The 27,301-nt window shown below is 43.7% G+C and overlaps 1 protein-coding gene across 1 annotated transcript in view; it reads right to left on the bottom strand.

The window, feature by feature from the left end:
- The window catches only part of TMEM178B (transmembrane protein 178B), a 416,029-nt gene extending 395,664 nt beyond the window's left edge, over positions 1-20,365 (bottom strand). The window contains exon 1 of the mRNA XM_032275630.1: positions 18,861-20,365. Within this exon, the coding sequence (XP_032131521.1) occupies positions 18,861-19,242 (382 nt within the window). The 5' untranslated portion in view covers positions 19,243-20,365. The remainder of the gene's footprint in view (positions 1-18,860) is intronic.
- Positions 20,366-27,301: the final 6,936 nt, after the last annotated feature.

The raw sequence follows: 27,301 nt of genomic DNA on the forward strand, positions 1-27,301 counted from the left end.
ACATCAGCTTCTTAGTGCGCCTTCTCTGGCCATGCCATGTGCAATTTCAGCTCCCCACCTCACATTCCTATCCCTTTTCAATGCTTTGTTTTTTTTTTTCTCCCTAGCACTAAGCTTTCCCTAATGTATTATGTTTTACTTATTTATCTTATTACTGTCCATTTTCTCTCACTGGAATATGAGCTCCACATAGGCAAAGAGTTTTGCCTATTTAGTGAACTACTGCAACCTAAGCCCCCTGTGCAAATTATGACATGTAAGTATTCACCAAATAATTGTTGAACAAGTGAATATATAATCTAATTTACCTGAGCATTCATGAAGGAGAAGCATAGAGTAGAAATTGTCACCCCACTGAAAAAAGTCACCATCTTCCCTCAATTCATATGGACCTAGGACCTCACCTGTACATAAGTACATCCTGCACAGGTAGACTCTTAAGTGTCCCCAGCCTTCAAGGCAAGAAGCTCAGCCAAAGAGCTTCACACTGTCTTCTGCAGGTTTCCATTACCCTCCACTTCCATCTATATCACTTTTTTTCCAGGGTCTTTCTCTTTCCCAGTTCCTCACTGATGCTAAATCCAAGCCCACCCAAGTCTCTTAAAAATCAGTTCTCAGATTACAAGATTTTTTTTTAATTAGTAGGGTAAACAAGAATTACTATAATCAAGAAATATTTGAGGCCAAGGGAACTAATCCTGTCTTTCTCTGTCTGGGAATCCTTCCATTAACTGAAGCTGAATTTGTATGGAATTCAAATTCATGCAAACTCAGCTTATGTTAATGGAAGCTATAACAGTGGACACAATACCTCCTAGGATGTATGTTTAGCATGTGAAAGTACATTCAGTGGGGCGTGGTGGCTCATGCTTGTAATCCCAGCACTTTGGGAGGCTGAGGGTGGTAGATCACTTGAGGTCAGGAGTTCGAGACAAGCCTGGCCAACACGGTGAATCCTCATCTCTACAAAAAATACAAAAATTATCTGGGCATGGTGGCACACACCTGTAATCCCAGCTACTCAGGAGGCTGAGGCAGGAGAATCACTTGAACCTGGGAGACAAAGGTTGCAGCAAGCAGAGATCATGCCACTGTACCCCCAGCCTGGGTGACAGAGCGAGAAACCATCACAAAAAATTAACAAAGTACATTCTAGGACTCATCACCTTGAGAGAGTGTATTTCTTTCTTCTAAATAATACGGATCTCAATGCAGGGACAGTATTTTTGTTATTCCTAAATGCATTTCACTACCTGGAGACAATCTATCTGCTATGAAGTAGCCATTATGGTCTTTGATGCATCTCCCTTTTTAGCAGCTTATTGATCTACAAGCGCCCAGCCAGCCACCACACCACTATGGATACGTGTAATAAAAGCTGATACAGGCATGCTGCTGGCAGAGGGGCACAAATGTCCTTTGAAATGTTAACAACTCTGCTGACCCAAAGAGAAGAAATGCCACCTTCAGTCTGAAATAAATCGCTGGGTTCCCACAAGTTTAAAAAAAATAAAAAATAAATAATTAAAAATTAAAAAAAAATATATATATATATATAAAGAGACAGTTTTCCATGGTAAAGGTTACCCACCAATTTATGAAGCTTGAGTTACTGCATAACTCATCAATAATATTCATAATTATGTTTTACAATTAAAGTCAGCTCTTTAAAACACAAGTTTAACTGAAATGTCTACCTAATGGTTATTACTGAATTTTGACCTAGAGTGCTTTATACAACTTGGGCAGAAAGTGCTGGAAATCATTTTCCAGCTTAACCCAGCATAGTTAACTCCAAATATAAATCCAGGAGTTACGGGGGTCATAGGAAATGTTTCCTTGATATGAATCATTTATTCAACCTAGTTTAGAGAGCCAAGCAATGCAGCCATATCTATATTTATCTGCTAAAAGCAAAAGAATTACTCTATTTATCTGAATTAGATGGCAATGGGCTATGTCCTTCAGATCTTACGGCTAAAGGAGAAGTCCTTAAAACCCTGACTGTGAGATGACCTAAACTGAACAGTCGCTGGCATTTCCAAAGAGAATCTGTTTCTCTGTGAGACCCTGAGGAGTGAAACTCATACATTGTTAACCGGGAATTTGGCTGTCTTTGTAAGAAAAGATGTGTTGGCTGGCCATGACATCTCTCTGTCCCTGAATCCCCCTATAGGGAACAAATGCTTTCTGTAATGTTCACCCACCACAATAGGGACAGATACACCAGAGAATCAGAGGCAGATACCCGCCATATTTCCAACATCACTGACCCACTCCTTTTGAAAGTCATGAAGAGTGAACTGAGGAATGAACCAAAGAAGAGGAAATTACAGAAGCCACAGTCTGCTTTCCTTCTTCAGTCTGTTTTCACTATCTGACCAAAGTCACTATCAGAGGAGCTATGAGGACGCTGCTCTAAACAACATTTGAGAGGGAGTCTTCATCAAGATGACCCGAGGACAATAAACATTGAGAAACTTGGAAATGGATGCTGAGGGAATAGTCAGATATGCTAGTAAAAGACTCAGAAGCAGCTAGGCGTGGTGGCTCACGCCTGTAATCCCAGCACTTTGGGAGGCTGAGGGGGACAGATCACAAGGTCAGGAGTTTGAGACCAGCCTGGGGAACATAGTAAAACCTCATCTCTACTAAAAATACAAAAAATTAGCTGGGCATGGTGGCACACACCTGTAGTCCCAGCTATTCGGGAGACTGAGGCAGGAGAATCACTTGAACCTGGGAGGTGGAGGTTGTGATGAGCCGAGATTGCACCACTGCACTCCAGCCTGGGCAACAGAGTGAGACTCTGTCACACAAAAGAAAAAAAAAAAAAAAAAAAAAGGACTCAGAAGCAGGCTGGGTACAGTGGCTCACTCCTATAACTCCAGCACTCTGGGGTTTGGGATGCCAAGGTAGGAGGATCCTTTGAGGTCAGGAGTTCAAAGCTGCAGTGAGCTATTATTGCACCACTGCACTCCAGCCTGGGCCACAGAGTGAGACCCTGTCTCTAAAATTAAATATTTTTAAAAACTTTAAAGATCCAGAGGTAAATTTGGAAATTCTTATAGTCATGATAGGAACAAGAATGGAAGTTGACTTCTCTGTATCACTGATGAGAGGAACAGCCTGGGAAAGGTATGAAGGGCAGCAAAAGTGGTCAAGATCATCATGAAGTGGTGGCTAGACTTTAAATTACCTTGTGAATTGGGAATATGGAAGCTTTAAGAAAATATAAACCTTAAGGAAATAAATTGAAGTCTATCATATGCATTACAAAACAGATCACATTAATGTTCCTTTTAATAGGGAGTCCACCACCCTAGTCCAATGAAGTTATGAATATTTTTTAAATGAGATTTCCAGATCTAGTGCATTAACTGAGATAAACTTTCATTCATTCAACAAATATTTACTAAGCACCTATTATGGCCCATGCATTACATCCATGAATTATGCAAAACCCTATGGATAAAAAGGTGAATAGGAAATAGTTCCAAAATGGTCTCAAAAGGAAGGGAAACATACGGGTAAGCAAATAAATATAACAAAATGTCACTGTCACTGGAAAGGAAGTATGCTTGGTGTATCCAGGAGCCTAAAGGAGGGAGAAGGCACTTTGACCTGATGCGGGGGATGAGGGAACATCCAGCAGGACTGGGAGGAAGGGCTTTAGGTTGATTCCTAAGGGATTAGCAGGCATTGGACAGGCAGACTAGGAGGTAGAGGGGCGAGATGGGGAGGAGGCTTCCAGACAAAGGGAGCATCATAAGCAAAAACTCCCGAGAGATAAAATAGCTTAACTTGTTTGGGGACCCAGGAATTCTTCATCATGACTAGAGCAGAGTGTGCTGGTGTGGAGGAAGTGTGGAAGAGATGGAATGGCAAGATGGGGAGGTGGGGACAGGCATGTTGCCAGACTGGTGGTATGTGCCTTATGTGCCATGTGCCATGTGCCACGGTTAGGATTGTGGACTTTATTCTGATAGTAGGCTGTGGTGAACCAATGAAGGGCTTCAAGAAAAGTGATAACGTATTGGTGTTTATTTAAGGAAAATCACTCTGAATAGAAAGCCCTGACAAGAGATTCGAGAAAAGGGAAACCAAGTAGACAGTGCTGCCAGATCCCAGGAGACCAGGAAGGACGCTAGGATAGGATGGGGAGATGGACATAGAAGTTATTAGGAGTTAAAGTGACTTGTTCACTGCTTGGATGAGTCAGGCGGAAGGAAGAGAACCTTGAGGATGAGCTCTGAGTCCCTGGTTCGAGCAAGTAGAGAGGCAATGAGCCATGTTCTCCAAGACAGAAGAAAATGAAGAGATGAGTTGGGAGGAAAAAGATAAAATAGATTCCTTTGGAATCACTAGGGTGATCCTAGTGGAGACATCCAATAGGCAAGACGCTTGGATAGAAAGACTGGCTAGAGATTCCCAGTGCAACCAGTCATGAGCATAAAACAAAATGGCCCTAGACAGGGCTGAGACTGATCCAAGAGAAGGTGAAGAGTGAGAAAGAGAAGTGGATTTCTGAAGGATATCCACACAGCCTGAGAAAGAAAAACTGGCAAAGGAGAAGGAATAAGAACAGAGCTATAGGCCAGACACGGTGGCTCACACCTGTAATCCCAGCACTTTGAGATGCCAAGGCGGGTAGATCGCAAGGTCAGGAGTTTGAGGCCAGCCTGGCCAACATAGTGAAACCCATCTCTACTAAAAAATACAAAAATTAGCCAGGCATGGTGGTGCACACCTATATTCCCAGCTTCTCGGGAGGCTGAGGCAGGAGAATCACTTGAACCCAGGAGGTGGAGGTTGCAGTGAGCCAAGATCACGCCACCGCTCTCTAACCTGGACAACACAGCAAGACTCCATCTCAGAAAAAAAAAAAAAAAGAATAAAGATACAAACAGATCTGGTAGAGAACAGTGTCTGAAAATCCAGGGATGTGAGGTTTTTCAGGAGCAGTCCCAGGAGGGGGATGGGTGAGGAAACCAAGCACATGGGAGTGCATGAGAGGTGCACATGAGGAAGGAAAGGAAGTCAGGCACCCAGAGAAGCTACAACTAAAAACAACAAGGGCCAAGCAAGTCACATTCTGCTTCATCGATGTTGACATTGAGGAAGGAGTGAGGGAAAAGAGGTTGAAGACACAGAGGCCGGCCTTTTCCAAAGTGGAAGGTCATTCACCTAATGAAGAGCAACATGTCTCCCTCCCCACAGAGCATCAAGAACCCAGCAGATCAGCCACCTGGGACTTCAGCACAGGCCTGCCCAGGGCCGCATCTGTGCAGCTCTTGTAGCCCTGTGGTTACCGAAACATGAGCACTGAGGTTATTCTGCTTCAACACCCCTAAAAACCCCTTAGAACTTTCATGATCCCTTGGTAACAAAAGGCCAGCTTTGGTTTTTTTTAGAACATTATCAACCGAAAAATGAAGTTCTTGCTACAATTCTGGGGGGATTTCTCTATTCCAGCTATAGCTGGCACAAATAAAGAAGGCAACACATTATCTTAACATAGGGGGTTTTGACGTAAGCCACCGTCGTAATTTTAAGAATAAATGATGGATACTTTATTCATCAGTAGAAAAACAACTTAAAGTTTTACTAACATTCTCCACTCAGTTTCAAAAGTGATATGAAAACTGCTGAAGAAGACAAATATAACTCTATTTCTTTTTTATCAGTTCTCACCTTTTTCTTCACTAGTTCTCACTGAATTCTCTTCCCTGGAGTTAAAATGCCTTCTGAGAGGTCTGTGCTCAACGCTGGGTTTGTCTCACCCTCTCAGTAGATAGTTACTCTCTGTCTCCGTGCTCTAGCTATTTAAAGTTCAATCTATGATCAAGTTAATTGAAAAAGTGACTTCAGTTCAACTTTCTGGCCCTTGGAATTCTTGATTTTTCTCCACAAGCAGCAGGAAACGTAAAAAGGGGTGGAATGACCTGTACATTAGTCTCCATCTCGGTAATCAATCATTGTAAAGCCCTGATTCCCTCCTCTTACACATCAGAAGGGAATAAAGCAAAATTTTATTCTTTCTACATTCTTCCCTAATGGCCACCTTCAAGGAAAACCGTTGGTTAGGGATAACCCGATTCCCTTTTTCTAAATGCTTCTTGTTACTACCTACACAAGTCAACCACAGACTGCCCCAAAGGCAAAGTTGTCCCGTAATTTTCCTTAAAGCACCTGCATCTTGCACACTGACCAACACAATCTGAATAAAATTTTACCTTTTTTATCAGAATTGTAATGATCACTGTGTGGCTTGAATATGCATGCGTGTGAATATGTGCTTCAGACCTTTTGGGTTTTGTTTTTAAAAAATAAAATATCAGGCCAGATGCGGTTGCTCACACCTGTATTTCCAGCACTTTGGGAGGCCGAGGCAGGCAGATCACTTGAGGTCAGGAGTTCGAGATAGCCTGGCCAATATGGTGAAACCCCGTCTCTACTGAAAATATAAAAATCAGCTGGACCTGGTGGTTGGCGCCTGTAATCCCAACTACTCAGGAGGCTGTGGCACGAGAACCATTTGAACTCAGGAGACGGAGGTTGCAGTGAGTAAAAATTGCACCAATGCACTCCAGTGTGGGTGACACAGCAAGACTCCATCTCAATTAATAAATAAATAAATAAAATATCGTAGATGATTTGGAAGTTTCCTGGCACCCTTCCTAGTTCCATTTCTCTCCCTTTCTTAAGAAAGGTAAATACCATCCTTCATTTTGTGTTTATTAGTCCCATGCATGTTTTTATTCATACAATGCAAATATGTTTCTTTAGAGAATATCTAATATTGTTTTACCGTTTTTGAACTTCGTATAAATGGCATCCTATTCTACATTTCATTCTGCACCCTACCTTTCTTACTCAATATTGTGTTTATCCATTTGGAAATATATAAATCTATTAATATTACAGGTACTTCATGTATATAAAATATGTAATATAAATGTATATATTACATGCATATGTAATATGTACTTCATGTAATAATATACGTGTGTTAGAGAATAGAAATGATCACAGTATATTTGAAATACATGTTTTAATATTAATATTAATTGGGTCAGGCATGATGACTCATGCCTGTAATCCCAGCACTTTGGAGGGCCCGAGGCAGGCGGATCACTTGAGGTCAAGAGTTCGAGATCAGTCTGGCCAACATGGTGAAATCCCCATCCCTACAAAAAATACAAAAATTAGCCAAGAGTGGTGGCAGGTGCCTGTAGTCCCAGCTACTCAGGAGGCACAAGAATCATTTGAACCTGGGAGATGGAGGTTGCAGTGAGCTGAGATCACACCATTGCACTCCAGACTGGGCAAGAGAGCGAGACTCTGTCTCAAAAAAAATTAATAATACCTAAGTAATTAATATTAATATATTAATACTTATATTTATTTTAAATATACTGTGATCATTTCTATTGTATGAATATATCATACGTCATTATCTTATTAATGAACACTTGTGTTTTTTATTTATTTTGTGATACTGTCACAAACAGTGGTGCCATGGACATTCTTGGGCTTCACGTGCTCATGAGCAGAAGGGCCAGGCCACAGGCACGCATGTCTTCATCTTCATGAGAGAGTGCCCCATCTCTCTCCGGTGTTATACCGGTGAGCAGGCAGCACTACCTGAGCGCGGAGCTTGTTTCAGGTAAAAACAACCCTAGACCATCCAGGCCTGTGAAACACTCCAGGCCCTTGGGGAAATGAAGCTCCATTGCCTAAATAGAATCACTATTATAAAGATGAAGAGAAATTGAGGGCAAAACTGAATGAGAGGGACTCCAGAGCAAATAAAGTGTCCAACAGAGTGAGCTTCAGAATATAGAACAGCAGGGCATTTTAAAAAGCAGGAAATGATATAAATGTATGAAGATGACCTAATGTAAAGTAAATTGCCTTTACTTGGCAAAATACTTTGACGCCAGAAAAAATCAATCGAAATAATTCAGATACTGCAGTCTCCCATAAAAGCGGCAAATCTGTCAAACTTCTGTGAATGTTCGCAGCAGCTTGTGCTCAGACAAAACATCACCTGTAGATAAATCCCAGTGACCCCTAGAAGTCCTTTAAATGCCATTTCTGTGCATACAAATTTACAAAAAAATAGGCCAGGCACGGTGGCTCACACCTATAATCCCAGCACTTTTAGGAGGCTGAGACAGGTGGATCACCTGAGGTCAGGAGTTTGAGACCAGCCTGGCCAACATGGTGAAACCTCATCTCTACTAAAAAAAAAAAAAAAAAAAAAAAAATTAGCCAAGTGTGGTGGCGTGTGCCTGTAATCCTAGCTACTCAGGAGGCTGAGGCATGAGAATCACTTGAACCTGGGAGGCAGAGGTTGCAGTGAGCCGAGATCGCACCACTGCACTCCAGCCTGGGCAATAAAATGAGACTCGGTCTAAAAAAAATAAAATACAAAAAAATAAACTATTTTCATCCTTGAATCACGTGTTCACTATCCGGCTTATATTTATACTTGCTGTTTTTAAACATTATGAATGTATGATCTCTGATATGATTTATAAAACTTGGGCAGCAACAGTTGCCTTTTAGGAGAAGGACAGGCATCTGGGAGAGAAGCAGGGGCAGCTGGGAGACTAGACAAGCATCACCCAGTCAGAGTTCACAGCTTTTAAGTGAGGCTGAGATTCCACCTTATCAATGCACAAACATCTCTCTAAGAACATCTTAGGATCGCATGTCCCCTTTTCTACAAAACATGCCTGACTGCTCCCAGATGGGGCCCAGTCATCCAGCTCCCAGCACAGAAATCTCCCACAGACCCAACCAGGGGTCTTGTCCTTGTGAGTCTACCTGCCTATCTCCTCACTTTTTTGCCCCATGAGAACAGAAACAACAGATTTCACTCAAAATCCTTCACCCCAAGTAATGTGCCTGTCATTGTTGATGCTCAATAGACATTTTTTAAATAAGTTCATTGAAATGACCATTCAACGACCTTTTAAATGGCCCAAGGAATGTATTCAACTAATGAATATATTGAATATAGAGAACATATATTCAATTATGTATATTGAATATATAAAACGAGGTATATAAACCAATATAAACAAGGTATATATTCAATAAACAATATTATATATTGGTTTATATACCTCATTTTATATATTGATACTCCTTAAAAGTTCTGTTTAGAAAAAAATAATCTAAAGCTCAAAAATGTTTAACTGCAAGCCCTATGAAGGCAGGAATTTCATGTTTTATTAACTTCTGCCTCCCAAGCATACTTTGGCTGTGCCTAATACATAGCAGGTGCTCAATGAATGCGCTGAATGGGCCAGAAGTGGTGGCTCATGCCTGTAATCCCAGCACTTTGGGAGGCCGAGGCAGGCGTATCACTTGACATCAGGAGTTCAAGTCCAGCCTGGCCAACAAGGCGAAACCCCATTTCTACTGAAAATGCAAAAATTAGCTAGGCATGGTGGTGTGTGCCTATAATCCCAGCTACAGCCTGGGCAACAAGAGTGAGACTCTGTCTCAAAAGAAAACAAAAATTGTGCTGAATGAAGAGACTTGGGCTATGAAGTATTCCATACACTAAACAGAATCCAGTTCCTTTCTCTATTGTTTAAATTTATTTATTTTAATTGGGGTAATTTCCCATTTTAACCACGTTTAAAGTTCAGTGGCACTAAATACATTCACACTGTTGTGCACTTGTCATCACCTTTCTCTTAGGTTTTTCATTTTCAACCCTGATCTGCACATCACATTTCAAGCCATTCAAAAGAGGAAAAGGTCATTGCTATTACATGATTGTACAGTGGTAAGAAATTAGCTATTCCTACTCAAACTAGTACCCAGGATGGTCTATTTAGAAATCGCTCTATTTTGTCTCTCATGTCTCTGCCTCTGTCTCTCTCTCTCCCCCTTTCTCTTCCCAGCCCCCACCAACTTTCACCTGGCCCCTCTTTTCACCAACCCTCAGCCATGTACCTAGTATCTACTCTTTATCACCTGATACAACTTTCTCATCAAATATTAAAGTGTGAAAGGGCTTGGAGATTATAGAATCTAAACATTTTAGTTTATAGAATCTAAAATCTATTTTACATATAAGGAAAGAAGTCCTGTAAAAGAATGTGTGAATTCTCTCAAAAACAAGAGCGATCTCTCAAAAGCTATCAAGACATTAGGGTGATTTTCCCATCTAGTCAGCCACCAAGTCACGCCCTCCCTACCCTATGTATTGTTTGGGGGTAGTAAGTTATAAACATATCTGTATCTAAATAAACACTTGTGATTCTAACATCTAACTGTGTACATGTGGGGTGTGAGTGTCTGTATGTGATGGGTCAAACCAACCCAGAGTGTGTTTAGCATTCTGCCTGAAGGCCTAGGATTACTAACTAATAGCAAAGAGGGGGAAATGTTTTTAACTGACATCCAAAGTGGAATATATAGTATTGATCCTCTAATTGATCCTTACTGACCCTACAGTAAAAGAATAAATAAACTGACCTCTGCAACAGAAAAAAATGCTCTAGACTTTGTTGACTCAATAAAGAAGGCTCACTCCTGCATTCCCTGACTAGTTGATTCCTGATCCAATTGATGCAGGTGAGATCTCCTAAGGAAACACCTGATCCCACTGCACATGACAATGAATTTGGAAAACAAAGCACTGGAGTGTAAGCTCCCTTAGGACAGGAACCAACCATGCCTTTTTGTTCTCCCTCCACACCTAGCAAAGAGCTCTCCACACAGCAGCTGCTCAAAACACATCTCTTTTCATTGACCTCATCCATTCATTTGCCCGATGAGTCACAGGGTTTCTTCTCTAATCATTGACTCTCACTGGTTAGTTGAGTTTTAGGATGATTGAGGAGGAGGGGTGGGTCTATGAGTGTGTTTATTTCTTACATATGGGCATACACATGGCGTATATGCAAGGAGGTGCACATCCTGTATACAAGACGGTGGATGTTTGCATGTGTTTCTTTGCAAGTGAGTATGTTTTAAGTTTTTTAATCAATCAGCAAACAGTTTTTCAGGACCTACTAAGTACAGGACCCCAAATGTATTTTAGAAATTAAATAGTTCCTGCCCTCTACTAATTCAATAAACAATGCAGAAAGAAACAGCCTGTGGAGGTCCCTCGGCTAATGAAACCTCCTGAACTCCAGTCTACATTAGGTTTGTCACCTCTTTTCCCTGCAGTACCCAGACCCTCCTTGTATTATAACATTAAAACTAATGCAACTACAGACACGTGTCACTGAACAACAGGGATATATGTTCTGAGAATAGCATCGTTATGCAATTTCGTCATCATGCAGACATCAAGTGGACTTCCACAACCCAGATGGTGTAGCCTAGTACACACCTAGGCTATGTGGTATAGCCTATTGCTCTGAGACTATACACCTGAACAGCATGTTAGTGTACTGAACACTATAGGCATTTATAACACAATGGTAAGTATTTGTGTTTCTAAATGTAGGAAAGATGCAGGCAAAATGCAGTAGAGAAGACAAAAAATGATACACTGGTGGAGACTCTTACCATGAATGGGGCTTACAAAACTGGAAGTTGCTTTGGGTGAGTCAGTGAGTGAGTGGTGAGTGAAAGTGAAGGCTTAGGACATTTCTGTGTACTACGGGAGACCTTATACCTGTAAATGCTGTACACTGCTACAACAAATGTATCAAAAATAGTTTTCTTTCTTCAACAATAAATTAACCTTAGCTCACTGTTGATTTCTTTTTCTTTTTTTGAGACGGAATCTCGCACTGTCACACAGGCTAGAATGCAGTGGCACAATCTCCGCTCACTGCAACCTTCGATTCCTGGGTTCAAGCAACCCCCCTGCCTCAGCCTCCCAAGTAGCTGGGATTATAGGCGTGCACCACCACGTCCAGCTAATTTTTGTAGTTTTAGTAGAGACGGAGTTTCACTATGTTGGCCAGGCTGGTCTTGAACTCCTGACCTCGTGATCCGCCCACCTTGGCCTCCCAAAGTGCTGGAATTACAAGTGTGAGCCAACTGCGCCTGGCCAGATATTTTACTTTATATACTTCTTAATTTTTTTCACATTTTTACTCTTATGGAACAATGCTTAGCTAATACACACACTGTACAACGGTATGGAATATTTTCTTTCTTTATATCCTTGTCCTGTAAGCTTTTTTCTGTTTATAAAATTTTTTATCTTTCAACTTTTGAAAAATAAACTTTTTTGTTTAAAACTAAGACACAAACACACACATTAGCCTAGGCCTGCACAGGGTGGGATCATCAATCTCGCTGTCTTCCACCTCCACGTCTTGTCCCACTGGAAGGTCTTCAGGGGCAGTGACACACAGGGAGCTGTCATCTGCTATGGTAACAATGCCTTCTTCTGGAATCCCTCCTGAAGGAACTCCTGGGGCTGTTTTACAGTTAACTTTTTTTTTTTTTATAAGCAGAAGGAGTACACTCTAAAATAATGAGTAAAATTATAGTGGCCAGGTGTGGTGGCTCATGCCTATAATTCCAGCACTTTGGGACGCCAAGGCCGATGGATCACCTGAGGTTGAGAATTCAAGACCAGCCTGACAGACATGGAGAAACCCCGTCCCTACTAAAAATACAAAATTAGCCGGGTGTGGTGGCACATGCCTGTAATCACAGCTACTCAGGAGGCTGAGGCAGGAGAATCGCTTAAACCAGGGAGGCAGAGGTTGCAGTGAGCTAAGACTGCACCATTGCACTCCAGCCTGGACAACAAGAGCAAAACTCTGTCTCAAAAAAAAATAATAATATATATATATATGGTAAATACATAAACCAGTAATAGTCATTTTATTATCCAGTATTACATACTGTGCATAGTTTTATGTGCTAGACATCTATACCCTGTCAGGGCAATAGGTTTGTTTACACCAGCATCACCACAAACACAGGAGTAATGGGTCGTTGCACTGTGACATCTATGATGTCACTAGGCCATAAGAATTTTTCAGCTCCGTGATAACCTTATGTGACCACTGCCATATATAAAGTCTGTCTTTGACCAAAATGTTATGGGGCACTTGACTATGTTTTATTTTTGGCTTGTCATTCTTCTCCTTTGCGCTTCATAAGGGCAGACCTTCAAGGTACCCACCATCCTGTCCTATATTGTGCATGATTCATACATTAGAGATTATTTTTATTCTATGAGTATTTATTTATTATCCGCCTCTCCCCTCTGGAATGTAAGCTTCTCCATTTGGTCCAACATTGGACCTGATGCACAGATGCACAGCCCACAGGCCCTCAAATACCTTGTTGAATAAATGAATGTGTCCTTCATGTCTATAACCTCAGCATCTACCGCAGTGAGCAAAGTAAATATGCAAAAGTTATACGACAAAATGTGTAGGCACTTCAGTGAGCTTCAAAACATGGTGTGTGAGCCACTCTAATTACTTCCATTTAGAACTGAGATTCCAAAAGTATTATTTCCTTTTTCCTCTCAATTTGTGGAATCAATATCCTAGTTTCTTCTCCACCTCACTCCTGCCCCGATAGATTCCAAGGTGATGGTAGAGTGTGAGGGATGCGTTCCCACACCTGGAGCCAGAATTCAAATTCTGACACCTTTGTTTCTAACTAACTGTGAGATTTTGCAAGGTATCTGACCTTAATGTGCCTCAGTTCCCTCAGCTTTAGGATGAGAATTTAAAATAATACTAATATCTCCTCAGGCCATGATGAACATTAAATGTGCTAATACATGTAAAACTTTTAGGAAAGACCTGGCATCCAGGTTAACTATAATTATTATTCATCTCTTGCCCACCCCATCAACTTTGCAAGTGATGTTTCATGGAGTTGGAGAGAAGAACGGGAGGGAAGAAGGAAGAAGCTTGTGAGAATTCTGTGAGTTGATGATGGGAAATTATAGATTTAGCATAATTGACTGTGAACTAAAGCCTTCTGCCCAATACATTCAGGTAGCAAAGTTTCTTAAAGTGTAGGATGATATACTTAAATTTAAACCCAAGTTATCATGGAATTACCCTCATCTGAAACAAAGTATGTGCTTGGTTGCTTGGTTCTTTTAGGCTACAGGCTCTGCCTGGCGCTGTCCAACAGAACTTTTCTCTGATGGCGGGAATGTTCACTGTAATCTGCACTGTCCCATACAATAGCCAGTAGCCACATATGGCTATTGAACATTTGAAATGTGGCCAACACAAGTAAGAAAATAAATTGTTTTGTTTTTGTTTTTTGAGATGGAGTCTCGCTCTATCGCCCAGGCTGGAGTGCAATGCTCTCAGCTCACTGCAACCTCTGCCTTCCAGGTGCAAGCAATTCTCCTGCCTCAGCCTCCCAAGTAGCTGGATTACAGGCACACACCACCATCCCCAGCTAATTTTTATATTTTTAGTGGAGATGGGGTTTCACCATGCTGGCCAGGATGGTCTCAAACTCCTGACCTCAAGTGATTTGCTTGCCTCAGCCTCCCAAAGTGCTGGGATTACAGGCGGTGAGCCACTGTGCCCGGCCTATTTCATTTAACTTTGGTTATTGTTTACTTAAACAGCCACATGGGGCTAGTGTCTCCCCAGCTGGGCAGCATAGCTATACGGGGTTTAATATACAAGTTCCCTAACTTGGTCCAGGCCTGCTCTCCAGCTTCGGTCTGCTCCTTCTCCTTGCCCCAGAAATCAACACTCACAAAGGCAAACTGCTGTTCCACACCTCCATGACTGTGCATACACTGGCCCAATGCCTGAAATATCCTTCCTCCATGTCCACCTCCAAACCTCATCCAATATCTTGTTCAGATTTCATTTTCTCAGGACAACTTTCCCTAACCTTCACCCGCCTACCTCCCGCTACTGCCAACACAATCTACCATCACTTCCTCTGTGTTCCTCCACATCTGTTTCTGTTGCTGCTGTCATCACCCTGTAGTTATAACCTATTCTCTGTAACACTAACGGACTATGAGAATTTTGAGGACCAGGTCTTATGCATTTCTTCATCCTAGTGATGTGTGCCCATCACACAACACATGTGCAGTAAATATTTACTGTTCCCATTACTAATTTTTAAGTCTGTAAAATGTTTTCTTAAAATTATTTTTGGAGCATTGACAACCACTCTGTGATTATGGGAACCATTTAAGTCAAAGTCTATTAAGAGGCCAATTTTCAAATAATAAAAAGTTCTTAGAGTATCAATTGAAGTTCCACTTATTTCAAACCATATCAATACAACATTTCAGTACAAACCAAAGAATATAGCTGTTCCCTTGTTGTTCCCTGTAACAAAATCCTACCTATAGCTGCTCCTCCTAAGGGTCTGGAAGTCTCTTGGATTTCAGAAACTGATCTTGTCACTGATCTGTCCCCAGTGCCTGTAGTCACTTACTAGGGAGACATGGATGAGATTTAAAAGCAAGAAGACAAAGGGACCTGATTTAAGACTTGTCATGGACACCATCAAATGGGAATTCAGGGTAATCTACCCTTGCTGCACCCCATGTCCAATTTCACACACAAGGAGGAAACAATTAAAACCATATCCATCACAAAAAATAATGTCCATAAGTGATGTGTCTGCTTAATGATATGTTATCCAAAAAAGAATTCTCTGTTTTCCTTATTCCTTGGCTAGCTCAAGAAATTGTCCTTTCATAGATTATGTGGCATGTGTTGTAATATTAATCTGGCCTGATAGCCATACTAGTTCATTTTGTTTCCCTTCATGATTTTCTAATTTTTTACTTAAATTCTCATACAAGTGTTTCTATAATTAGAATAAGCTCTTGATGGATGCATTTCTGGGAGCCTCATTTGTATGAAATATTTCCCAAATACCAACCATCTGATGAATGTATTGTACAAATGATCGTCTTTCCTGCCCTCCAGGAACTTACAGTTTAATAATGCAAACAAATGAATACACAGTGATGAGAAATGCATACATGGGGGTACAGCATGGCAGAAGGTCTTTAAGGAGAATGGATTTCAGAATGAATATAAATCCAGAAGACTTTATCTTCAAATCAGACCTAGATTTGACTTTTGTTTCCTTATTAATTATGTGGTTTTATGTTGAAATGCACAAACAGCACTTTCTAATGTAATTAACATCGATTTAACAAATAACTAAGTTATTTAGATTATTCAGATAAGTCTCTAATTTTCCTATATATTGACAGATTTTAAAGTCTTTTCTCTGATTTTCCTTTTCCCTTGCCCAATACATATCTCTCAGAGTTTTAATCAAAGGAGATATATCAAAAAAGACAGAGGTCTGATATCTCTTTTGAGGTTTCTAATGAATAATGTGAGATAAACATCTTTTTCTAAAATGTCTCAAATTTAGATATAGAGATATCAATTTCTCTTTTCAACTTCCTTATAGAATCTGCCCATCTAGGAAGAACACTGATTAAGTGTAAAAATTATGTTCTATATGTTATTGGAATTCCTCATGAACTCCACTAATATAAGATGCACTTATTTCCAAAATGTGTCTATTTCTGCTCAGAAAATATCTGGTTTTCAAAGATTGTGTTTTGAGGTTAAAAATGAAGATAGTGACCTCAACTCTCTCAAGATTTGTGAGGCTGGCATGCCATCTATCTCAATAATACCGAACAAGAATGTCAGATGGACAGAAACGGCCATGGTAAGCGGGTGCTTGCCGCTGACAGTGATTGCTGTATTTTGGGTGATGGGGAACAGCATTTCCATTAGTTCAAGTGAAATACAATGCCCTGCCAACTCTAGGTATCAGTGTATTCAATACCCCTGCTGTGCCATGTCCATTTTCTGTAGCTGCAATTAAAAATCAGTCGATACAAAGTCAAAATGTTGTACATTCTTCCCCTATCCCTTTCCCTGTCACTGTTTCCAGCTTCACCGGAAGAACAAGTCACCATGGCAACCAATCCCTCTGGTGCACAGACCAAGTCAACCTTTCTAGTCAGACTGCCAAGCAGAGCAACAGGGAATCAAAGCCCTGAATGGAACCACCAGAAGCCGTGAATTCCATCCCCCGTTCTCTAAGTGAGGTTAACCAACACCAGACGGGATACCTCTCCTATTCTAGAAGGCATTCAAAGAAGGAAATGTAAGAATCTCTTTCGGCAAATTCTCCCAGTGTTTGCTGTTCATTATTAACATGAATTCTCCCTCACATTTCAGCTAACTTCCTCTCATTTCAATTTCAAAGAAAGAAGAAAATTATGGATAAAATAATGCTTTCTAAATCTGAGAATCTGAAAACTGTTATAAAGGCACCCATTGTCAAAAACTATTCTAGGTCCTCTTGTTTTCCTGCCTCGACATCCAAACCCAAGTTGCTTTCCTCTGGACCCCCCTGTATCCTGTACATCTTTACAAAGGGGTAGTGCTCCAAATGGGTCAGCCTGTTCCAATAAGAACCTAATTGTGAAGCAAATGGGATCTTGGTCATATTAACACACCCGTAACAAAATCAGCTAAAATCCCTAGTCATTCTAAAGAAAGTACAAAACAAACGCTTAGATGGATGCTCTCTCTGAAGTCACCTCACCTAAATCTGACCTGGCTACCTAGACCAGACCCACTGTTTGTCATTCTTAAACAATTGACTTTTTTACAAATTAACATTTTTTTTTTCTGATCAATTGCAACACTTCTATCTATCAAAGAACATTGGCTCTCATAAATATTATTTTAATACAGCAGCAAACCTCACAATATTATAATGAGACATTAAGAACTACTTTTATGTCTTGGCCTCAAAGACTTTACAAATAATCGCATCTTTGTCACCTCAACACCACCATTTAATAGTTGAAAAGAATGAAACACAAGGGGAAAATAACAAGACTAATAAAATCTGCCCATCTTCCTACAATGTAGCTACCATAGAAGAGAACACACTCCTTTCTTCAGAGCAATATTAATAAATTTTCAAACAATATTCCAGTGAGTTGACAACAGGATGGTTCCCAGAGTATAAATCATACAGGGTTTACAAATCCCATCAGATAAGCAGAATTTTTTTAAGTTATGTGATCACATTAAAATATCAAATAATTTTTATCATTAGCAAATGCAGCTTGTTTTATGTTTTGATATACACTTCGGTTATTTGTATATACATTTTCTGAAAATCTTATTTTTTTTAATCTGACATGCCCACTTTGGTGTTACCCAAAGAACTTCTTTTTTTGTACTTATTACACCTTGTTGATATTCAATGTACACAAGTCACTACTGTCAACCACTGCTTCAGAAGGAGACATAAAGAATTGTGATAACGATGCTGCTGGTCAGCCGGCTTTGAGCTGCTTACAGGTCAGGGGCTGCGATTCATTCATGTTTATATGACCAATGCCTGCACCATTCCTGGTATAGTATAGCGCTCAGCAAACAGTTCTGGTATGAATAAGGCCGCCTCTGTGAAATGTTTCCCCCACTTTCCCTTGTTTGAATCAGTTCAACAAAAATATTAGCAGCTTGTCTACCCCTGACACATGACTCCTTAAAGGGTTTCCTTTAAGAGCGCAAACAACTTTCGAGATTCCCTTCTTCTCAGAGGCTGATGAAGCATTATCCTGGATAAGAACCCTAGACCAAGAAGTCCCACTCGAATCCCGACAGACGGGAAGCGCAAGAGGAGAGGCGGGGGAGAGAGTTAAGCCCGCACCACGCTTCATTAGCAGCTGTTGAGAGAGGCAAGTTCTGGCTCCGAGGCTCAGCCAGGCCTGGATAGCCGGATCACCTGGAACCAGGAGACCTGATAGCCCTGATAGCCTAGTGTGGCCTGAGGAGGAGACGCGAGGGGCTGCGGGGCCTAGAGGCTCTGGGCTCTCCGCAGCGCCACGCCTCGCGTCCGGCGCTTACCTTTCCGAATGAGGGCGGCGATCTCGGGGTCGAAGCCCTGCCGGTGGCACTTCCTCCAGAGGCCCATGTTGGTGGAGTTGTACTGCCGGCTGCACTCATCCGCGGGGCTCATGGCGAACAGCTGCCGGCGATTCCGGGCCCGGAGGAGTTTGCCCTCCCAGCGGTCCAGGCGCGAGCGGCTCGCCCGGAGCGGCAAGTTGTTGTTATTATTGTAAATGAAGCCGGGGTCGACCCGGCGGGTGTTAAAGGCCTTGCACCTGTCCCTGTGCTTCCTGGCGTCCGTCTCGTACCAGTGGTCCGAGCAGATGGCCACGGCCAGCATGCCGAGGGCGCAGAGCGCTAGCGAGAGGCCCGTGTAGAGCAGTAACCTTCCGGCAGCCATGCCTCCGCTTGGCGGCTACACCATGGGCATGATCCGCCGCAGCCTCGCCTTCCCTCGCCGCGCCCGGAACAAAGCGGGGGGCGGCCGAGCTGGGGGAGGGGGAGGGGGCAGGGGAGCGACTCGCGCCGCGGCGCCCCCTCGGCCCCCACCTACCGGTGCGCGGCCCGGGGACTGCGGGGATGGGGGCGGGCGGCCTAAAAAGTTCTGATCCGAAGAGGCTCCCGCGAGCTCCTGGGCATCCTCCGGGGCAGGTGCAGCCTCCAGCGGCGGCGAACCCAGCGCGGCCTCCTCCCGCCCCCTCCCCGCCCTGCAGGAAGTGACTGCCCCGCAGCAGCCGCCTCGAATCCCAGCCCGGCTTCGGGCGCCGCTGCCCTCGGGCCGGAAACTAAACGCCAAGTGTCCTCGGCTGCGGTGGGGCTTGCCGGGGTTTCTTTGTGCAGGGTGGTGACGGGACAGAACTCGCCTGTCTCTCGGAGGGAGACGGGGGGTGCTGTCAGGGGGCGCCACCTGACCACAGGGTGAAGTGGAGCACCCTCGATGCGGCTGGCAGGCAGAAGAAACCTCCAGGCGCCGGGGCCGGCTGCCCCGAGTCCCGCCTGGGTCTCACTCTCAGAGCCTCTCCCCCTTCCGTCTGCAGGCAAGGACCTGGGGCGCGCACCCAGAAATGTTCTTCCTTTCTGGATCGGGTCCTTTTAAAATCTCCGTTTCCTGGTCACCCGCAGGTCGGTTGCTACTTCTGACCCGGGTGCTGCTCTCAGAGGCGCGCTCCCAGCGGACGCACTGTCTCGGCCGACCTTCCCCCGCGAGCTGCCAGGGCTCCTGCCTCTGGCATGGCCATTCAAGCTGCCCCTCGGGCCGACGGCGCGGTCACCCAGGCGGCGTTACCGGACGAGTCCCGGCCCGGGGTCTGCGGAGACTGGGCGGCTGCTGGCGGACGCGAGGGGCGGACTGAGCGGCTGGGGGCGCACCGGGAAGCACTCACGGTGCGCGGCGCTCGGATCTCGGCGCACGGCGCCTTCAACACCATGGACAGGTCACGCCGTCGCGGCGCGCTGCCGGCCCAGCCGCCAGCCCCCCGGCGTCACGCAGCTGTTCCTAGCGCCGTCTTCTGCCTGGAGTGTCCACCCGGCCGCCTCCGGACCCGGCTTTCGCGCGACGCCTCCTCCTCACTTCATCTGGCACCCGGGAGCCCCGGGAGCTGGCCGCCCAGGTGCAAAGAAAATGCCGCAGGCACCGAGGACAACCTTGGTCCCGGCCCCTCGGAACAATCCGCCCCTCTCTCCAGCCACCTGAGCCCCTGGCACTCTGGCACCCTGTCTGCTCTGCCCAACTGGGCTCAGCTGCTGTCAGATTGCACCATTTTCTTCGCAGCCCACCCCGGCGCCGAGATGCCGGCTCACTCGGCAGCGTGCAGAGAATCCCGTCCCGGCTTCGGCGTCCCAGGATCCCGCTCCCGGCGCGCGATGGTCGCCGAGATGAATGGGGCGAGGGTGGGGGAGGGAGGCTGGGTCACTCGGCTTCCCCTAGTCGCCTCCTCCTCTAGCCGCGGTGGCTCCGAGGCCTCGCAGGCTCGGCTGGTGCCTGGGAGGCGCGAGAGCCCAGGCTGCGCCCAGGGGACTGGGGAAATCGCATCGCCCTGGTGCGGGCGCCGGAGGAAGCCGCTGCCGCGCTCTCTAGTCGGGCGCGGGGCGCTGCAGCCTTGGCTAAAACCCACAGACGAGAACACCGAGCGCGCAGCCAAAAGCTAGTGATGTCATCCGTGCAACGTGAGCCTCATCTCTTATTTTTCTAGCCTCCTTAAAGATAAACTGCACCATTTCCCAGGCACGAAATGTCTCAGCCTTATTCTTTGACCAGGCAAGTCAATGGTGTCTAGATAGGTATGTGCCCAACCACATCCATATTTATGCACATATACATATATGTGGTATGTAGCATGTTTACATACATTATTGTAAATTTAGGAATGTTGCCTACAGCTCCTGTTTCTTTTTCCAGACATGGAAAATTCTCTCAAACCCACTACAGTTATTTAAAGGAAAAACTGCTTATTGCAGAGTCGGCCTTCGGAGGGGCCGAGCGAGCTCCCTGCGTCCCGGTTTGGGCCACCCGTGTCTTGGTATGCATTTGATCTCTTTTTTCCCCGGAAAGCCACAGGCACTACCTTGCTAGCCACAGGCGTTTCCACCCAGGGATGAGCTGAGAGCGGCCGCGGAGTTAACCCGCCAGCCCCAGAGCCAGGCACCCCGACACACACCCACCTCCACCTGCCCCCCATCCTCAGCAGGAAAAGAAAGAAGAAATTTGGCAGATCCACTCAAGACAAGAAGGAGAGAAATTTAATGGTGGATTGGGGTGGTGGGTTGGTAGATATTTTGAAAACGCTGGAGAGCTCGAGCACTGAGGAGGGGAGGTTGGGTGAAAGGAAACCTCGATGCAGGATTTGTCATCTTGTAACGGTGGCCGCTGGATTTAGACTCTGCAGAGGCTCTGGGAGGTAGCGCCAGACCCCAGACCTTGAGCGGGTGGGCCCCAGGCGAGCCCCCCTTCATCCCAACCTCAGCCCCCCTGCTCTGCTCACGTGAGACAGCGCCGCAAAGGCTGGGAGCCTCCCTCCTGGCATCAAACGCTGCATTTTTCACTCTCTTGCTCACTCCTCGTTTTCACCCTCACTCCAAAGTCGAAGTCCGGCACTGCCGGGTAAAGAGTTACCCTGGGGGAAAAGAAAGTGCCCCACACCCTTCTTTGCACAACGGGGCTTGTAAGCCAAAATGAGCACACCTCCACCATATTCTTTTTGTCTTTTTTTTTTTTTTTTCCTGTATCCCCTTCCTGCATTTTGAAAACCGCGAACAAGGCGTTTCAGTGCCATCTAGTGGGGGAGGGGCGTGCCTCGCTTTTGCTTTTCACCCCTGGATTCAGCAATGGGATTTGCCCAAGGGACAGCAGAGCCTGAGGCGGCCCGCTGGATTCTCGGGTGCCTGGCTGGTCGAGGGACTGCAGGTGTGCGCCCTTGGCCAGATCTCTGCTCTCTGGCTTCCCTAGGATGTCGAGATAGAGCCAAGTGACTCTGGCCCCAGTGTCTTCTCACCTTTTTTTCTAGCCCCCACCCTTAATCAATGCACCCTCCCCCAACCTTGAAAATAAATAAGTGCAAACACTTTGCACTCATGCAGACAATATCTTAAATTTCTGCAGTTACTTTCCTCACTAAAGTCCAGAGCACTTTTAGACTAACAAGCCACCTGCATTTAATAAGAGGGAGGAACGAGAGGGGTGAAATGACATCTACAAGGTCACTCGGGAAATCAGAGCACAGAAGGCCTTCAAGAGCAGTCTCCTGTTCCGAGCTTTCCTCTCTCCTTAAACCCAGCTGAACGGGGTGCCCCTGAGACCAGTCCAGGCAGTTGATCACTCCCAGTAAATGCACCTGTTTATTTTGTCCTAATCTTTCCTCCCTCTTCCATTGTGCCACCCATCTAGTGCTCTTGATTTTAGAATTTTCTCCTGACCTCTACCTGAGAGCTGCTTCCAAGGATGTGCCTGGCCCATTCTCCAGGGTCCTCAGCAGTCATGTATTTGGGGCCCTGCTTGCAATGGGAACCCAAATGGTACATTATCCTCTTCCTTACTGAACATCATTAAAATTCTATTTTGAAATATTTGTCCTTGATGAAATCCCCAAAATCCAATGAAGTCATGGATTTGCGGCCTCCTTTGAAGTGCAGTTACCGTAGGCAGCCCTATATCATTTTGGGGCTGGTCCTCGAGGCTAAGATGGCTGCATGACTATCTTTTCTTAACTGGGTGCTCTAAGTCTCTTCCCACTGTCTGATTCCGATTCCTTCCACTCTGCTGGCTACAGCTTTATCATCTTTGTGTTTCCAACCTATTTCTTCCCATTTGTACCAACACTGTCCCAGATCATAAGATCTCAAAATCAGAAGAGACTTTAGAGTCAAACACACATGTAATAATGCATGAATCTCTTTTAGAACATTTTCCAAAAAGTGAATGATCAGCTTCTGCTTGCATACTTGAAGTGATGAGGAAATCAGTTTGCAAGCAGCCCATTCCACTTTAGACTGTGTAAGTAGCTAGACAATTCTTCCTTATACTGAGCCTTCTCCTAAGTCTCATAACTTATACTCATTGGCCTTTGTTTTTACCTTCTAAAGGCCCACTGATGGGGCCTGATTCGTCTTCCATTTAGTGGTCCTTCTTGCACTGGACATAGCCATCATGTTCTCGCTACACCTTCTTTTCTCCAGACTAAATATCCCTTGTTCATTCTCGTGCTTGCTCTTCTCTGGCTTCTGATGCCTCCTGATTGTTAGTGTTCCTTTTGGGTAATACCTCTTTGATCCAGCAGTCATGCAAACCTATGAAGAAATTTTGGTAAGTCTGTCCTGTTTTTATCTGACTTATGTGCAGTTCTAATGGTCCTCATTTCCTCTTTTGGGAGCCCATAAATCATCCCCTTCTTAAGCCATTCCTAGAATCTTACTCCGAAATGACATTAAGATCACTGATCTGTAGTTTGTGAAATCTGCGTTTTTGAAATTTGGAGTTTCATTTGTTCACACCCACCCACCCCCTGTTTTAAAGCGTCATCAACATTCTGCAGGTGCTCTCTAAAGTCACCAACAAAGGTTGAGACATCATTGAAAGTTCTCTCCATTTCCTGGGATACAGTTCACCTGGAGCAGACATATGTTTTCCTCCAACTTCTTCACCTATTCTGAACTGTCTTCAGTTACCATATTGTTCCGCCCTATACCCCACCTTCGGCCTGAAAATCTCTCTTTGACATTGTCAATTGTCAAAAAAAGTTCATGAGGTGTGCTTTCTCTCTGCCATCTATCAGTACAATATTACACAATTTGGCCAGGCGCAGTGGCTCACACCTGTAATCACAGCACTTTGGGAGACCGAGGTGGGAGGATTGCTTGAGCTCAGGAGTGTGGACAAGCCTGGGCAACATAGTGGGACCATATGTCTACAAAGCCAGATGTGGTGGCATGCACCTGTCATCTGAGCTACTCAGGAGGCTGAGGTGGGAGGATCACTTGAGGCTGGGAGGTCATAGCTGCAGTAAGCCATGATGGCACCATTGCACTCCAGCCTGGGAAATGGAGTGAGACCCTGTCTCAAAATATATATATATATATATATACCATTTGTCCAGAGAAAAGTCTACCCACATATATTTCTTTTTTTGTAATTAACTTTGTACAATTTGGACATTATTTGTAACCCAGAAGTTATTTTGAGCTCTAGCTCTCCTGGCATAGTTCCCAAGTTAACGACATGCTGGTATTTATGGGGGAACGGGTATCCTTCTTTTCTCACTCAGATCTTCTTTCTAAATCTCAGCTTTAAGACTGGGCGGGGTGGCTCATGCCTGTAATCCTAGCACTTTGGGAGGCTGAGGCAGGGGATCACTTGAGGTCAGGAGTTCAAGCCCAGCCTAGCCAACATGGTAAAATTCCATCTCTACTAAAAATACAAAAACTAGCCGGGCATGGTGGTGCCTGTAATCCCAGGTACTTGGGAGGCTGAGGCAAGAGAATTGCCTCAACCCAGGAGGTAGAGGTTGCAGTGAACTGAGATCATGCCACTGCACTCCAGCCTGAGCAACAGAGTAAGACTCAGTCTAAAAAAAAAAAAAAAAAAAAAAAAAAAAAAAAAAAAAAACCTAGCTTTAAAAAGTCATATTAGTTTGTTTAACTACGTTCCTTCTCTTCTTCCTCATTAAAATCATTACAGCAAAAGGCTCTTTTCATCTCACCCCAGGGCATCTAAGTCCTCTCCTTTTATTTTTTTTTTCTTCTTCCACCACACCAGCATATTAATCTTCTAAAATTCCACAGTTATCCTTTAAAATTCTGTGATAGAGCTGAGCACAGTGGCTCATGCCTGGAATCCCATCTTTGGGAAGCCAAGGAGGGCAGATCACTAGAGGCCAGGAGTTCGAGACCAGCCTGGCCAACATGGCAAAACCCCGTCTCTACAAAAAATACAAAAATCAGCCAGGCATGGTGGTGCAGACCTGCAATCCCAGCTACTCAGGAAGCCGAGGCATGAGAATCACTTGAACTCGGGAGGTGGAGGCTGCAGTGAGTGGAGATCGCGCTGCTGTGCTCCAGCCTGGGTGACAAAACGGGACTCTGTCTTAAAAAATAATAATAAAATTCTGCACTAGTTTCACCTTGTCTTTACTGTAAAGCTCAGACCTTTTACATCTCTATAAGACCCTGCCCAGGGCTTCAACCTATCCTCCAAAGATGACTTCCTCACTCTCAAAGATACATGCTCCAAACATGTTTTGAAAGCTCTACATTGGCATCATTCCTCTTGCCCACATAATATCTAACTTCTCTGGTTTTTAAGATTCTTAAAATTACAGGTGCCTCATATCAATAGGTCAAATAAGCATCATTTGATCATCTCACTAGAAGCTAAAAAGACCACCAGTTAAACCCAACAAACATTCTTGATACGTAAAAGGTCTTCCTAGAGATCATTTTAAATGAATAAGATCGTCTCCTGCATAAAGAAATATTTCAAACTAGTAGGAATAAAACAAATAACACAACAGAAAAATGAGACAGGGTCTCGTTCTGTTACCCAGACTTGAATGCAGTGATATACTCCACTGTAACCTCGAAGTCCTGGGCCCAAGTGATCCTCCCATCTCAGCCTCCTGAGTATCTGGAACTACAGACATGCGCCACCACACCTGGCTAATTTTTGTATTTTTTTGGTAGAGATGAGGTTTCACCACATTACTGAGGCTGGTCTCAAGCTCCTGGGCTCAAGTGATCCTCCTGCCTTGGCCTCCCAATGTATTGGGATTACAAGCATGAGCCACCATGCCCAGCAAGTTATGTTTCTTATGTAAATAAAAGTTGGCAAAATAGCATGTGATGGTGAACCATGATTGTTGAAATAAATAGTAACATAAAAGCATTTCATAACTCAACTAATTATACATAATTTTTTTATTTTTCTTGATGTTTACTCCAGAAAAATCATTAATCCTATTGTTACAATCAAGATTTTCACATAACTTATATTCTGTTGATGGTAATGCCAAATGTTTTTAACAACTTTTTGATTCATTGTAACTTTTAGATAGTTTTCGTTTTGTTTTGAGACAAGGTCTCTGCTGCAGAGGCTGAAGTGCAGCAGTGCCATCACAACTCACTGCAGCCTCGAACTCCCAGGCTTAAGAGATCCTCCCACCTCAGCCTCCTGAGAAGCTGGGACTACCGGTGCATGCCGCTGCATTCCACTAATTTTTATATTCTTAGTAGAGATGGGGTTTCACCATGGTGCCCCAGGCTGGCTCAAACTCCTGGGCTTAAGTGACCTGTTCACCTTGGCTGTCCAAAGTGCTGGAATTGCAGGCATGAGCTACCATGCCCAGACAGATAGGTTTTTTATTATTATTAACTTCAACTTGGACAAATTTCACTCTACTGTGGTGGTAACACTTTTATTGGAAGTATTGGTAAAATTTTTAAAGCATACTTATTTTGAAATTTTACATGTTATTTTCAAGCACTATAACAGCCATATATGGAAAGTTCTTATTAGTACAGAACAATACTATATTTTACTCTTATTATATAAATCATGATCATATATACCATTATTTTTACCATCTCTTAAAGTAATATCTAGATCCATACAACATTTCTTAAGCTCTTCTTTCAAATATTCCAATGTTAGGATAAAAAAAATCAAAACACATTGCTTAATTTATTAAAATCTCTCTTTAATTAAGACCATATCTTGATCTATAATGACTGGAAAATAGTTTTTATACATATTACTTTGGGATAATGAATCTTCTCCTCTAAAGTCTTTCTTTTTTTTTTTTTTTTTTTTTTTGCTTCAAGCAATTCTCGTGCCCCATCCTCCCAAGTAACTGAGACAACAGGCGTGCACCACCATGCTCAACTAAAGTCATAAAAACATTTTCACTTTCTTGTTCTAATGTCCTAATATTTTATTAAAATATTATTTTTATTTCACATGCAGTTCATTTCTA

This window comes from Sapajus apella, unplaced genomic scaffold, assembly GCF_009761245.1.
Source record: "Sapajus apella isolate SASKATOON/1434 unplaced genomic scaffold, GSC_monkey_1.0 scaffold7, whole genome shotgun sequence".
Classification (NCBI taxonomy): domain Eukaryota; kingdom Metazoa; phylum Chordata; class Mammalia; order Primates; family Cebidae; genus Sapajus; species Sapajus apella.